The following is a 16,436-nucleotide window of genomic DNA, read 5'->3' as shown; positions in this document are numbered from 1 at the left end:
TCCACATATATAGAAACCATCTAAACATTTTCACAGTTGGATCCGACTGTTTCTACCTTTTTAAATTCTTACCTCTAAATCATTAAAAAATAAATGTGTATCAGCAAGATTAAAAATCATTTCCTCCATGCGGAGTCCAAGGGTTACAGCCATGGGGGGATCCTGAAAGGAAAAAAATACATACAACGAGGTAAAATTTCAGTTAACTAGTTATAATCAAGAATCCTTTAAGTGCATATTGTCGTGGGTGGTGGGGGTGGGTAGATTGTATAAATTTTAACCTAGGATCCACAATATTTCCCAATGATCTAAAAAGGTACCTTTCAAAGGATAATCCAAGCCACAATAAATATACAGATATATTTGTGAATTTACAGGAGTTTATACACACAGGAAGACAACTTACAATATATTTTCACATACATCTATATGTACCTGAGGAGGAGGAAGGAACCAAGCTAGTTTACAGGACCCAGGTTACACATACTGCTTGGAGAAAGAGATGTGGATGGAGTACTGAAGAATGGAGCAGACTTGTACAGAAGAGGAGAGGACATCCCTTTAAGAAGAACAGGTAGAAAGTAGGAAAGGGAGAAAAGTAGGACTTCCGAACGTCTGTAGGGCTGGAGCAGACAGTGTCGTCAGAAGATGGGCCAGGAAGAGTAGATGGAACATGGTAAAAACACCCCTTAAATATTAACTGCATTTGATCTACAGGCAATGTTTATTTTTAAAGTGCATATGGTTTGGTCTAACCTGTATCTGACTAGAGATTAAGAGGGTAGATTCAAGGATAACTAAAGGAATATTAACTTAGTAAAAGTAATCTAAGTAGAAAATCTATACCTTTAGATGTTTAATGAAAGTAAGGGGTTAGTAAGGAGGCAAGTGACTTAATTCTTGTTTACAGAAACCAAGATATTACATAGCACCAAGTAGCTCAGCTCCTAGACCATAGCTGGTCCTTTCCCATGATTAACTACAGTTGAAAGCCTGGCATTGGAGGTGGAAGACTTTAAAAAGTTAGGAGAATTTGGAACTAGGGCTAGGGAAGTAATTCATGCACAAACATTGTGCTTGGAAAAAAAAAAAGACATGATTGAGGTTGCAATGATCTCTACAGGAGAATGGCTATAGGCTAGGGACTGCTCTGGAGACACAGAAAACAAAAACCTGGAAGGGACAAATCCTCAGAATTTGAGGCCAGAATGGGTATTAACAGGGAGAAGAATATGGTTTCGAATAAAGCTGACAAGTCTAGAAGGATACTGTTGGTTTTGGCTGAGAAGTTATTTTGGAAGACTTTAGAGGATGATTTGGGTTGAGTGGCTGGGCTAGAAGCCAGATTGTAGGGATTTGAGGGGAGAGAACCAAACTTGTGTTTTCAATGTTCTAATAAATGGCATTTCAAAAAATGTATTTAAACCTGGGGAAATTAATGCTAAGTTTGACTTCAATTTATGATAAGAACGTGCAACTCGACAGGCCAAGCCAGATTCACATACACCCCTAAACTTACTCCACCTAGCAGCAGAAGCCCCTCCTCACTCCAGTCCTACTCTGCAACAACCAATATTCTGCCTATGCTTCCTCCCATAATGCTTTGAGGAGGAAGCCCTAGAGTAAACGTATTTGAAGTGAGTGTCAGCTTCAAATTCTACTGCAATTAAAACCTAGAGAATAGGACTTGAGTGCTAAGAAAGAAAGAGGTCACTGAGGTGTCTGAGCAGAGCAGAGACTTGATGTGGGAGAAGATGAAGATAGGGCAGTAAGAATGTATTGGATGTCAACACAATTTCCTAATTGTTTGCATCTCTTCCTTGGAGATTTCTGTAGATTTCACAGTTAGAGACTCTCCTCTCAAAAATATATGTTCATCCTTCACATACTTGATGGCATCCTGCTTTTGTGTTCTTCAATCAGTCAGACTCGACTGCTAGATTCGTTTTGCTTCCAGTGACAGGATTGTTTGGAATAGTAAACCCAAAGACCAAATAAGTTCCCTTTGCTCCAACAAATATTCATTCAAGAACAAAAACAGATATAGGGAGTGCCCAGTTGGTGTCTCAAGGAGTTTTGAAACTTAGAAGGATGGCTTGCTGTTACCATCAAGTATAAAATTCTTCTTTTTCCTTATTTCTTTTGCAGTTGTTCATGTTTTTGTTGTTGAAAGAAAGCCCCTGAAGGCTGAATTGTTTTTCAAACTATACATTTGTCTTTTTCTGTTCAGAAATTCCTACTTCTAGTCTCTGTCTCACTTTTTTGGGGTAGGGTGGAGAGTCTGAGGATAGAAAACTTGTAAATATTCTGTCTAGTCATGGGACCATGAACAAAAAGTCTATAGAAATATCAGGAAAAATCAAATGTAATTATAGCATGAAAACATATAATTCCATTAGTGACGCTCTCTGCTTTTGAGGAATGTTCACTGATGCAAGACAATAAAACGGAGCTCCACACTACTCCATTATGTGTCTGATGCTTACTGCCCTAAAGATATATATTTCAGATGGGGTTTCAGAAATAGCCTATTTAAAAGATTTTCCTTCTGGAGACTCAGTTGGTTAAATTCATCTCCTATGATTTGATAATTTTTCTTTCTTAAGTTTTAAATGAAATTACTGAATTTCTTATATTCATGTCTCACATTCTTTGCATTTATAGATCAGATTTATGGGGCTGGCAGAAAACATACTGTTCCTCTTTGATTGTTACTTTCATTGATTCCACACTTCTAAAGTACATGACTCTCTACGCTACCCATGATAGGAAAATCCATGGAGAATGCATTTTGTGCATCTGATAAGCATGCAAATACGATTTTTAAAAAACCAACATGAATTCTCTAGCAAGTAAGCATAGCGTATGGTATGATGAAAACTTGATGTGAGCACTCCCCTGGAATGCGAGCCCACGGCAGGAGGAGGGGCTGTGCGTTGGGTTTCAGGCTATGGCCGTTCCACATCACACCCTACTTGGGCCAGGACTTAGTAAGCATTTTGGCAAACTATCATTTCTTCACTGGGAAAGTTTAGGTTTGAGGTTTGCCGGAGTGTGAACGAGCTATATTTTACTAAGGTTTCCAGAGAGCAAGGCCTGTTGAAAGGGGGGTGTTGCGTCAGCCATGCCAAAGGCTTGGCACAGATGGGCTAGGGATAGTCATGCCACAGGCCAAGGAAAACCATGTCTGTAAGAAGTGTTGATCTTGTTTCTAAGAGAATGTTTAGTGAGGGCTTACTTTCAAATATTGAGCTTCCCGCCCCCTCACCCCCGCAGCCTACTAAGTCACTGGGACAGCTAACCCTAGGCAGATTACAGTACCATATTTTCCTAGCTAAGGAACTCCCAGATGTAAGAATGCAGGAAAGATGACCAGCGATTTGGAGGAGATGGCCTTAGCAAGGTCTTTGTAATGGCGGCACGCTCTGCTTTGCCAGACTACCTCGAAGGGGCTGCCGGAGCCAGCAATTCGTGGTTTTATCAGGCATTGGAGAGTTAAACATACTTCTGGACTGAACCCAAGTTTTATACAGAGATGTTTGCTCATTTTCATTAGATGTTTGTGGAATTATGGGCACCTTATGAATCAAGAGTTACTGCCTTTTTTAAGTTTAACTGTGGTGCGTGTTGAGTTTAGGGTCTGAAATGAAGTGATGGTGAAAACTTGGAGAGAGCGGGGGAAAGCAGGATAATAAGGGCACTCACAGGGTTTTGTGGAAGCTCTGATACATATTAGACGTATGTAACAGTTCCAGTAGGTTCCAGTGTCTACAGCAGAGTTTAACATGGCGCAAACTGAGCTTTTCTGCAATTTACTCTGTGTACTGCTCTATTAAAATACTTACACTATTCCCAAGACATTTTAATGGGGAGAGGGAGAGAGAGAGAAAGGCAAGGGGGTGAGAGAGAGAGAGAGAGAGAGAGGATGAAGAAAATGAATAGCTCTTGGCCCTTAAATGTGTGATTCTAAGCCAGATGTTACCAGTATTTAACCAAGTCAGGATCAAGTACAGCACTTCTCTATATCCAAATACTAACGCCTATTAGCCATGTTAGCACAGAGCATAAATTGGAGCCAGACTGTCTGTCTAGGGGCCTCTGCCCTGCACTGCTCCATCAGCTGGAATTCTTCCTCTAGGGACACAATGTAAAAATATCTCAGGAGAGGCAGCAATTCTGTATTTAAAAAAAAAAAAAAAAGGGAGCTTTAAAAAAAAAAAGAACTAAAGCCCTTGGAACAGTTACTCCTCTGGGACAGGAAGCACATTTGTAGACTTGTGGACACAGAGGCAGAAGATATATGCAAATTTGCCACAGAAGAAGGAAGAACACTAGTGCTATGAACTAAGGTAGGGATAGCTCATGGGTTCATGAAGATACATGAACTCTTTGTCTGGCTGGCTCAGTCGGTTGAGTGTCCAACTTCGGCTCAGGTCATGATCTCACGCCTCGTGAGTTCAAGCCCTGCATCAGGCTCTGTGCTGACAGCTCAGAGCTGGAACCTGCTTCAGACTCGGTGTCTTCTTCTCTCTCTGCCCTCCCCTGCTTGTGCTGTGTCTCTCTATATCTCTCAAAAATAAATAAACATTACAAAAAAAGAGTTCTCAGGGGGAACTGGAGAATGGTCCCAGGAACATCCATTTAATTAACACCTATTCACTGAGTGTCTACTATGTGTGTCAGACATGTTTACATTCTGCACAGAGAGTAGAGAATCAAATAAGCAAGTTTCTGCCCTTGTGGGATTAATATTATTACTGGATGAGCTACCTGATACATAAACAGACAAAATCCAGTAACTATATAAGTCAAGTGGTAAAAAAAAAATTACTCAGCTGATGCAGAAGGTTCTGGGGATGGGTAGTAATGGCTCATTTAAGTGAGGTTCAAGGAAGGCCTTGCTCAGGAGATAATGTGGAGGGTCACAACCTGAAGAGGGTGAGAAAGCTAGCCAGGCAGAGAAGAGGATGTAAATGGCATGTGAAGAGGAGAGAGTAAGTCCGTGTCGGGGTGTGGTGTGAGGCAGAGCGACCCAGGTCCAGGGAGTGAAGTGGAGCGGGTATTTTAAGGAAGACGGAGTGCTTGGGAGTGCCTGGATGGCTCAGTTAGTTAGTGCCAGCCTCCTGATTTCAGCTCAGGGCATGATCTCACGATTCAAGAGTTGAGCTCCATGTCAGGCTCTGTGCCAACGTGTGGAGCCTGCTTGGGATTCTCTCTCTCCCTCTCTCTCCTCCTCTGCCTCTCTTTCTCTCTCAAAATAAATAAATAAACCTAAAAAAAAAAAAAAAGAGGAAGGGCTAAACTGGTTTTCGGATACAGATGAGAACCCCCAGCAAGATAAACCAGGAATCTGGCAAGGTTATTCCTCAGGCCTGAAGGGACAAGCAGAGAAAGAAGGCAGCAACTGGAAAATGGGCTCCAGAGCTCTTCTGGTGATGGGACCTGTACAGCATGAAATAGGACAAAGAGAATAATCCAGAACAGTGGGAAACTGGGGACTCAGGCATGTAGGAAGCCGTTTCCGGAGTGGATTCATTGTGTAAGTATGAGGCCTGGACCCAGGACATGAGCAGAGAAGGCAGAGAGTCTGGGTATGGTGTGAAGGTGAAGAAATTTTTTTCAGTCTTTCATTTTTTCCCCCCCACCAATGAGGAGGAGTTTTGTGCAGAATTGGGAGAGGGGGCGGCTTTGAAGGTGTGAAAAGAGGGAAGGTTTGAAATAGTCTGCTGGAAGAGTTAAGTAACCCAAGAGAGTTGGACCTACTCAAGATCTGTGGTCACAATCAGCCTTTGAGACACAGGTAGAGAGCTGGGTGGAGGTTTTTTTGCAACGTGAGTCTGATGCAGAAAAAGAAGGGTAAGAATAGTGAGGCTTTATGCTAGAGTGACATGCCGGGCTGCCGAGGTGATGATGTCTAAACCCAGAGTCTCTCAAACTTGACCACACATGAGAAACACTGGGCAGGGGGCGGTGTTTAAAAATCCCATTGCCCACATCATACGTCACACCAATGAAATCTGACTTTCGGAGGTGAGATCTTATGCACCAGTAGTTTCAAAGCTCTCCAGTGATTCCAATGTACAAATAAGACAAAATCAACAGATTAGCACCTTGCTACTCAAGTTCACAGACCGGCAGTGTTGGCATCACCTAGGAGCTTGTAAGACAGAATCACAGACCCTATCCCAGATCTCCTGAGGCAGAATTTGTTATTTAATAAGATGGCCAAGTAACTCCTATGCATTTTTTTAATGTTTCATTTATTTTTGAGAGAGAGACAGAGAGAGAGAGAGACAGAGAGAGAGAGACAGAGAGAGAGAGAGAGGGAGCATGAACAGAGGAGGGTCTGAGAGAGACGGAGACACAGAATCTGAAGACAGGCTCCAGGCTCTGAGCTAGCTGTCAGCACAGAGCCCGACGTGAGGCTTGAACCCATGAACTGTGAGATTATGACCTGAGCTGAAGTCGGATGCTTAACCGACTGAGCTACTCAGGCGCCCTTCATTCGCATGTTAATATTAAACAGCAAGAGTCCCAAAGGTCTGGGATAGCACAGAAGACCAGAGCTGCTATGACCTTCTGGTTTCCCAAGAGTTAAACCTCTGGGTTGCTTCCAAACGACTCTAAGACCTGAGTCAGTCTGATCACTGAGTAGAATGCTGGTTCAGTATCGCTTCCTGGGAACTAGACTTCCCAAAGTTATGAGTAAGGGTGCATCGCTCCACTGCACCTCCAAAAAGATTACCTGTGGACTTAACTTCAGGTACCAAATGACCTGTGGTGGCTCTTTCCTTAGTCATGTAGCCAGATCCCTGCTGGGGAGCTGGTGAAAGTGAAGAAACTAGCTATGTTTTGCTCTGGCTTAAGTGGATTTGTTCAGGGGCACCTGGGTGGCTTAGTCGGTTGAGCGTCCGGCTTTGGCTCAGGTCATGATCTTGCAGTTTGTGGTTCTGAGCCCCGCATTGGGCTCTGTGCTGACAGCTAGCTCAGAGCCTGGAGCCTGCTTCAGATTCCGTGTCTCCCTCTCTCTCTGCTCCTCCCCTGCTCATGCTGTCCCTCTCTCTCTCTCAAAAATAAATAAAACATTAAAAAAGAGGATTTGTCCAAAATTCAAGGGTTTGATGTAAGCAACATATCTACAATTGAATAGTAGTCAATATTAAGCAATCAGAAGCCATGATGGAGGCCTCACACCATTTATCTACCACTACCAATTCTGTTTCAATCAGAAGAGAATCCTATGAGTAAAGCTCACCCAAGCTTATTAAACTAATGACAGAATACATACACTTCCACGGGAATTACAGCAGTAGGAACATGCTATGCTCACAGCTCCTGTGCGATACTATCACTATTGTGGAGACTCTGGATCATGGAGACTTGTTTAGTTTTTATTATTTTTGGCCCTTCTAGCCTATCATATGCCATAAGTACTTGTAGCTATAAAAACAGAATCGCATTACTCTTATAGTATAGCATACCCACTGGATGGGAAGGAGAAAATCAAGACAAAGATGAGTGGAACATGAGAGGAAGGTTGTAGAAGAGAGAGGCGAAAAATTAACCTAGAACGTGGACAGAGGCTGATTTAAGAAAATTTAAGGGATGTTCATAATCTAATCTGCCTTGCCCTCCTCCTCCTCCTCCTCCAGATGTGAGACTGAACGAGATTATAGACTGAGATCATTACCAGGGACTAAAATTTCAAAGGAGGTTACAGAGGCTCTGCTAGAAGACTCTGTTTTTAAGAAACTAATTACCACCCATCTTTCTGGTATATTAGTTTCAAGTTAGTAAATGTCATGTTCCTTCAAGATCTTTCTTTTTTCTCATGTGTTACCAGCAATAACTTGGTAAGGCTGGTCCTCAATAAAGGTGAACACAACGTTTGACTATTTAAGGTAGCATCTAGAGCCACTGAATCCAATAGGAAAAAAAATCCATAATGGGAACATATACTCAAAAGAAGAGTAACATAAAACTCTGCAAGAGGAGTTAGTAGGCAGAACTGAGTCTCAAACGCTCTATGACAAAGTCTGAAAAACATCATGGTCTTTGACTTGGTTTTACTTATATACACACATACTTAGCATAATTATGTACGCACTATTCACATTGCACATGCACACACAAACACACATACTGTGAGCCACCATGTAACACACTATAAGAATTTTGAGGCTTGCAAATTCTGTACTCAGTCTCTTTGTATGTCCCTCTACTTCCCTATAGCAAGTCGAGTATCTCATGTTATGAGATAAAACAACAGATACAAATATATGCAAGTGTCTTTAGAAAACATTCAGTTTCCCCCAAATTCAGCTTTCCAACATACAGATTTCCTTGAAACCAGATGAAGTTGGCTCTACACTGTAGACTGACTGTTTATCCTGTGGTAGGCAATGTGCTAAGTTTTAATGCATTAACTCATTTATCCCTCCTAATTACATTATTCATTTTATTATTCTCCCTTTTTTTATATGGAAGGTCCCTGAGGCTTACCAAGTTTAAATAAACTACCAAGGTCACATGTGTAGTAGGAGGGAGAGTGAGAATTTAAACTCAGGTTCATTCTCCCTCCAAAGCCAGAGAGGAGGTAACCTGCACTGTGGTTAACGCTGCCCTTAGCGTGGCCTCCCATCCATGGTTCCAACACTGAATTTTAATCACTTCCTCTTAAATCATGTTGCTTTACCTTAGTTGGCATGCACATAAGTCAGTATTTATCTTCATGACTATCCTAAAATTTAGCTGGTGTCATGTCAAAAATCTTCTTATGTAAGTGCGTGTATACTGTTTAATATAAAAATAACCAACTGATTAATACTGATGGACATATTATTTCCCCAGTGCTGCTCTTTTATAAAACGTTGCCTACAATGAGCAGGTAGTTCGGGAAGACTGAATTTCAGTTTTACAATTCAAGGGAACTGTTCACTTTTCTTTCAGTCTTTTCCCCGACTTGGGCTACTTCCTCTGCATCCTCCTCCACTCTACGGAATAACTCTAGAGGATCACGGCTTCCTAGCACACGTCACATTAATGCTCCAGGCTGAATCAGATCCCTAGATCACTCGCTTCACCCCTCCTCCAAAGAAGAGGGATTACTACAACTGATCAAGTAAAATAATACATGCAAATAATCAGGGAATGGGAACAATCAACACAAACTCTAACAGATGATGGATGAGATGATTCCCTGTCCATGTCCCGCCAAATTTACAAACTCCTATCTGGGGTTTCTGGAAAAACGATACATGCCAACAGGTGCTCTGATGTAAAGCCCATCATCAGCTTCGTCAGTAGCAGAACTGACACATCCATGGGGCTCCCCTGCCATCAGGGTAAATACCAAGGCACTGGTCTGCCTGGGAAGAGGGCATGCTTGGTTGACAACAGAACACAGCCTAAAAGGTGATCATGGTTATTAGGAAGATCCTTGGAAAATTCACAGTATTATTCATTTATAAGTGGAACTAGGATTTTCCAGAAGTTTCTTTTTTAATTCAAATGCAAAAGTTAGTTACACAGGGCAACTTATGAGTAAAAGGGCATTCCTAAATTATTAGGTTAACATGCATTTTATTTTTATAGGTGGCGGGGGAAAAACATGAGACCAAAAGAATGCAGAGATTAAGAACGTGTCACTTATGAGCTGTCTGACACAGCACCAACCACATAGGGTGGTGATGAAAGTTAAGGAGATAATGCATTTAACAGGGACACTGGGCAAAATGTCAGGCACACAGCAAGAATTCAAACATGGTACTTATTTTTTATAGGTGAGAGAAAGAGAAATGAGTAGGTAGGTAGGTGTGGTTTTGCTGGGACATGATTTTATATCTCTGGCACTTACATTTCCAGCTCCCAGCTCACTGTATATCAGGCCACTATAATACACCGCTTCATACAAACACTGACCTCGGCGTGTCCAGAAATAACTGCCCTTAGTCATTTCTCAGCTGGGGGAAACAATGTGTATTTTTACTTAAGTTTCTCTGGCCTAGGATGCGGATGATCGTTTTCTGAGCCGAGTGTTACTTTTATACATTTATATGATCTCATTTAATCCATCCAGTAACCCCAGGAAGGAAACGGATTATAACCGTTTTCAGATGAAGCAGGCTCACAGGTGAAATGACTTGCCTAAGGCATATCCAGGAACAGAACGTCCTTCCAACTTCTGGCTGGATGCTTCTTCAGCTGGGTTACTGCCTTATACACTGTGCTCTGAGCAGCATCTAGGACTCAGGAAACCCTTCTGGGGTGATGGAAAACAGTGGGAAGGGACTGGCTACATGAACCAAAAGCAATTTCTCCGGTCTCTCAACATCTACGTTTTACCTAGAGCAGGTCTGCCTTTGTTATGTTTTATATAAAGATGCTCGGTGTGACACAGCATGTGCATGGAAGATTCTCAGACTAGAAGAACTGAAAAATTACTGTCATACAAAAATGTTATGCTCTAAAAATATGTGTGTGGAAACAAGATTCATGTAACAAATGAAAAAGACTGAAGACATGAACAATTTCAAGCTTAGACAACTGTTAAGTAGAAGAAGGGTTGTTTTTTCCTCTGCAGAAATAATGGCCCTGTTCACTTTTGCTATTAGCTGCGCAAAGTCCTTCTGAATTGTCAATGCATCACCAGAGTGACCTCATTTTAGTTAGTCCTCAAGGTCATTACTGAAGACACTGGGGAACTGAGGAATTAAATGTGGTCACAAAGGATTTTCAACTGAAACAAAAACAAAAACAAAATAAAACCACCCACAAAGGATTCTCACCTGTAAAACATCTCAAGACCTCTAACACGATGATGTGGCCGTAAAATGCAAGTATTCCCTACATCCTTTTGGCCAGCGGGCTGTCCACGCAGACTGTCAATTAACATGTTTTAGAACTTATTTTTGAAAGAAGAGTTGGAGAATTACTCTATTCTAGTGGTTCTTTCTTTTTTCATTTTTTAAATGTTTTTATTCAATTTTTTGAGAGAGAGGCAGAGACTGAGGGACAGAGACTGAGCAGGGGAGGGGCAGAGAGAGGGAGACACAGAATCCAAAACAGGCTCCAGGCTTTGAGCTGTCAGCACAGAGCCCGATGCAGGGCTTGAACCCACGAACCTGTGAGATCATGACCTGAACTGAAGTCTGCCAGTTAGCCAACTGAGCCACCCAGGTGCTCCTCTATTCTAGTGTTTCTTAAAGCATGGTTCATCAGTTTTACTGGAACTGTATTCCAAATGCAAAATCTCGGGCCCCACCGAGACCTACAGAACTGGAAATTCTGGGGTGGGACACAGCATCTGCGGTTACCAAGTTCTGTGGGTTATGGTGACTCACCCTGTAAGTTCGAGAAACACTGTTCCAGTCTAAGCCCCTATCATTTCTCACTTACTGCACAGAAGCCTGCTCTCCACACAGCAGCCAGTTATAAACCATCATGTGCCCACCCAGCCGAACCCCCCCAACACGCTGCACCTAGAATAAATCCCCAGGGCCTTATGGGACATGACGTGGGCCCCTGCTCACCACTCTGTCCTTGCCCTGTGTTAGCCCCTCCCTTGTTTATAACCTTGCAGCCACACTACTTCCTTTCCCTGGATCACTGGCCCTGTGCCAGGGCCCTCCTGTGTCCTCTGCTTGCAAGGCTCCTCCCTACTCTCCCCTTCCCCCACGTCTGCATGGCTAGCTCCTTCTTGCAATTCAGGTCTCAGCATCAACATCACCTCCACAGTCAGACGCCGGCACTCTCTACATGACCCAGGTTCATTGTCTTCACGGCAGTTATCACTATCTGCAATGATTTTGTTTGCTTGCGAGCTCCCTGAGAGCAGGACGTGCGTCTGCCTTGCGGTAAGTAATTATTTGTTGGATGAATACAGTCTGTCCGCAGAGCTCCTGTGCCCCATTTCCACTTGTGGTGTGTGGTGAAGCTGAAGCTCCCCAAAGCCCTCTTGGTCCCCTCTGAATGACCCCTGAGCTATGTGTGGTCTCCAGCTTCAAAGGATGGGCCTGACATACCTCTCTTATTTAGCTACTTCTCTATATGCCTAGAGAATTACTGGCCAAGAGACTATGCCAATTTCCTCTCTAACGTTAAGAAAAATCAATGATCAAATGCCTTCTAGACAAATGCAAATAATAATTCAATAAATAAGGTCATCTAAGTTGTTTTTCATGGAATTCAGTAAGGGTGAATTTTTCTCATTTTGATGAGAAAAAATAGAGCCTCAATGAAATTTTTATTTTAATATCCTTAAATTGTCCTGAGTAAAACGTTATTCGACACGGTCAGTTCCACCAGGCTCCCCTCCTGTGAGAAGAGTGTAAAAGTGCAAGGACTTGCTACGAGAGGGAGCTGGTTTCCAGTAGAGGCAGCAGCATTTATCATCTGTGACCCCGGTCAAGTTCCTTGACCCCTCATAAGCCTGGCTTTCTGCATCCATCCAGCCTGGGTCACAAGGAGTTCCGGCAGAATCATCCAGAGGATGAAGTGGGATAACAATTGTGAAAGTGATCGATAACAATGTTTTTTAAGTGTTAATTCATGTCAACTGCTCTGCCCTTTAAACATGTTATCACTTGAATTCTCATTTATGATAGGCAGTCCTTTCCCATTTTACAGAAATTGAGGCCGAGGGATTAAGTAATTTGCCTGAGATCAGAGAGCTGCGAGCATCAGCACTGGGTTTTCAAAGTTAAGTTTCTCTAACTCGAAGGTTCTTGTCCTGAACCATTATCCCTACTGCTTGTGAAATGCCAAACACAGGCTCCATCTCCCACACGGCAGGTATTTCTTTGGATGGACGGTTATCTTCCCCAAACCTTCAATAGTGCCCCTGATTCTTTTCCCATTCTGTGCTGCCATGAGGTACCGGTATCTTCTGCCTCAATCCATTTCACCGAAAATTTCTTAGGTTTTGCTTTTTTTTAAAATGAATTTTTTATGTTTACGTATTTTTGAGAGAGAGCGAGCATAAGCAGGAGAGGGGGAGAGGGAAGAGACACAGAATGTGAAGCAGGTTCCAGGCTCCGAACTGTTAGCACAAAGCCCAATGCGAGGTTCGAACCCATCAACCACGAGTTCATGACCTGAGCTGAAGTGGGATGCTTAACTGACAGAGCCACCAGGCCCCCCACTTAGGTTTTACTCCTTAATGAAAAAGTATCCCAATAGTCTGAGGGAAAATAACTAGAATTATTTCAACTTAAGGAGAACTCACATAACTGCCTACACAGTGCTTCAGTGACTGTCCTTACTCTTTGTAGTATATGTCACATATTGTACCCATGGCAGATGGAATGTCTACGCTGTGGGATGTGCTGTAGCAGAAATGAGATGGGCTATGGGGCCAAATAGTATTGGGCCCACGAGTCATCTCTGCCACTGACTGGCTGTGTGGCTTTGCGCATACTTTATTCCCTGAGCATGCTTCCTCATCTAGAGATGGGAGAACCACCTAGCTCTTGTGACTGTTGTGATGCTTAAGGCTTGGCACATTGTGGGCACTAAATAACATTAGTTCCCTTCCTGCCCTCAGTTTGCCCCACATCCTCTGTGAGCTCTGCTATTTATTTATTTATTTATTTATTTATTTAAATAGTTGATTGTCAAATTGGTTTCCATATAACACCCAGTGCTCTTCCCCACAAGTGCCCTCCTCCATCACCACCACCTCTTTCCCCCCTCCCCCTTTCCCTCAACCCTCAGTTCGTTTTCAGTATTCAATAGTCTCTCAAGTTTTGCATCCCTCTCTCTCCCCAACTCTCTTTCCCTCTTCCCCTCCCCCTGATCCTCCATTAGGTTTCTCCTGTTCTCCTGTTAGACCTATGACTCCATACATATGGTATCTGTCCTTCTCTGCCTGACTTATTTCGCTTGGCATGACACCCTTGAGGTCTATCCACTTTCCTACAAATGGCCAGATTTCATTCTTTCTCATTGCCATGTAGTACTCCATTGTGTATATATACCACATCTTCTTGATCCACTCATCAGGTGATGGACATTTAGGCTCTTTCCATGATTTGGCTATTGTTGACAGTGCTGCTATGAACATTGGGGTACATGTGCCCCTATGCATCAGCACTTTTGTATCCCTTGGGTAAATCCCTAGCAGTGCTATTGCTGGGTCATAAGATAGAGAGGGAGGTAAACCATAAGAGACCCTAAATGCAGAGAACAACTGAGGTTGATGGGGACGGGGAACATAGGGGATGGGCATTAAGGAGAGCACTTGTTGGGATGAGCACTGGGTGTTATATGTACATGATGAATCACTGGGTTCTACTCCTGAAGCCGAGACTAAACTGTATGTTAACTAACTTGAGAATTAAAAAAAAAAAAAGTCTCTGTTTTGCATTCCAACAAAGCTTTGTGACGATGCTTTAAGATAACGAAGCTTGTATGTGAAGTGAGCACCTTGTGTCCGGGTGGCCGTCCTGGGAAGTGACAGGGTGACTTCAATGATGTACCACCGCTGAGGGGAGGATGGGAACTTTGCTGTTGAAACTACTCTTAGAGCCAGTCCGAGTCACTCAAGAAAGGCGGCTCGTTATTCGATTTTTTAATGGCTCACCACCCCTCTCTGACTCAATACCAGTACCCCTTTTACCCCAAAGGGAAGTCCTTACTCAGTTCTGGGATGGGTGCAACTTTATGATATTTTTGAGAAAACGAAAAAAATATATATATATAGTGACATGTTGACCAAGCTCCTTATTTATCACCTTGGGTTCAAATGCTCTTACTATTATTTTAAAGATCAAAACTACCACAAAAAGAATGAAGGTCTGAAGTGGGGAAATCCTTTAAAAATCTCAAGGTAATTCTAAAAGATGAGTTCCCCCACCAATCTGACACAACAGAAGCAACATGGACATTTAGGTCTAGCCTCCAATGGTGACCATTCTGAAGGGCACTTTATGTGGATTCATACGTTCAAGTTAGATTATTTTAAACATTGATGTGATATGAAACTTGGCCATAGAAAAATACTGCAATCAGTTCAGCAGGATTTATTCTGTATTCCTCATAAGCCCAAAACTATTCCAGGAGAAATGCTTGAGATCATTATCTGGAAAGTTTTTAGACTGTATATTCTATCAATAATAGAATTTTGGGTGTGCACCCTCAATTTATATACAGCTAATTTACTCATATATTATATACATATCCTTTAATTTATAATAATATGCATGTATTTACAAAGTATGTGCATATGAAACATGTAACAATACAAATTGCAAGACGAAAACGTGTGTGCATGTACATGAGTGTATGTGTGTGTGTGTGTGTGTGTACACTCTTTTCTTTCCTTATCTCGTGGAGCATCTTGTATTTATCTGGCATACACGCATACATTCTGCTTTGGAGAGCACTGTTTTTGATGACAGTGAAAAAGGGGCTAAGACTCTTTTTTTCGAAATGGCTGGTAAGCAAAATTGTTGCCTTTCAGAGCTGTTTAGTCACATATATTACCCACACTAAAAGTCAAATTCAGCGCAGATTCATCAAGAGTGCGGTAGTTGAATATTTCAAGTAGGAAATACTTGAGCACAACTCCTCATTACTACCAAGACTTTACAAACGTGCTAAATGTTGTGTGTTGGAATGACAAGAGAGTCTAATAAATACTGTAACACTCTAAAGGCACGGGGAAGGCATTTATGTTAAGTATAACTGCAGTGGTTGATGTGACAGGCATAACCGTTCAATGGGCTTAGGATATTGATAAAGCAGACCCGCACGACTAGGTGGGGTATCGAGAATCAGTAAAGAAAGGGGCAGCAATGGATCTCCGCGAAATGTGAAAGCTGACTGTAATTTTTCTAACACCAAATGCAATTCCTCAGCAGCTTGAAGGAACAAGGTGCGTGGACTATTGAGTTCAGGTGAGCCTTGTAATGTTTGAAAAAGATGAGTTAATTGATAATTAGAAATACCTAATATTGGGTGGAGCCAACTGATATATCCTAACATATAATATGTTAACAGAACCGAAGTTAGATATAACTTTGAAGACAGTAATTGACTCTGGTCAGAATATGAATCCTACAGAGTCAGAGACTCACCTCGCAATGGCCTAAATGGACTGTGTTTCCAGCTGACAAGCACAGTGGAGGTGCACTCATCTTTGTCCACCTACATGGCATACGCCAACACAGTCCTAAGAAGCTAGCCAACCGTGAAAAGGGCAGCAGGAGAGAAGGAAGAGGAGCCACGAGATCATCTGTCTCTGAATGTGTGGGGGGATGTTCTCCCCAGTGGTTGTTCATACGCTCATTCAAAGTCACAAAAAATACTTGTATTCATAAATCCAAAAGATCTCTCAGGCAAAAGCTGACTTCCTTATTTCAACTGGCATTCTATAGCAACACTTGGGGCAACAACGAATTCAGACCACTTCTGCAAGTGTCCTTGGTAGAGCGCAA

General features: G+C 42.4%; 1 protein-coding gene and 1 long non-coding RNA gene across 2 annotated transcripts in view; one reads left to right on the top strand and one right to left on the bottom strand.

Moving 5' to 3' along the window:
• Positions 1–16,436, bottom strand: part of EYA4 (EYA transcriptional coactivator and phosphatase 4) — a 306,046-nt gene that overhangs the window by 17,516 nt on the left and 272,094 nt on the right. Inside the window, exon 14 of the mRNA XM_029945279.1 lies at positions 73–162. Within this exon, the coding sequence (XP_029801139.1) occupies positions 73–162 (90 nt within the window). The remainder of the gene's footprint in view (positions 1–72; positions 163–16,436) is intronic.
• Positions 11,653–16,436, top strand: part of LOC115296795 — a 31,856-nt gene continuing 27,072 nt past the window's right edge. The window contains exon 1 of the long non-coding RNA XR_003911055.1: positions 11,653–11,855. This is a non-coding gene — a long non-coding RNA (uncharacterized LOC115296795). The remainder of the gene's footprint in view (positions 11,856–16,436) is intronic.

This window comes from Suricata suricatta, chromosome 7 (genome assembly GCF_006229205.1).
Source record: "Suricata suricatta isolate VVHF042 chromosome 7, meerkat_22Aug2017_6uvM2_HiC, whole genome shotgun sequence".
Classification (NCBI taxonomy): Eukaryota; Metazoa; Chordata; class Mammalia; order Carnivora; family Herpestidae; genus Suricata; species Suricata suricatta.
Note: the sequence above shows the minus strand (reverse complement) of the source record. Positions and strands in the feature narration are given on the sequence as shown.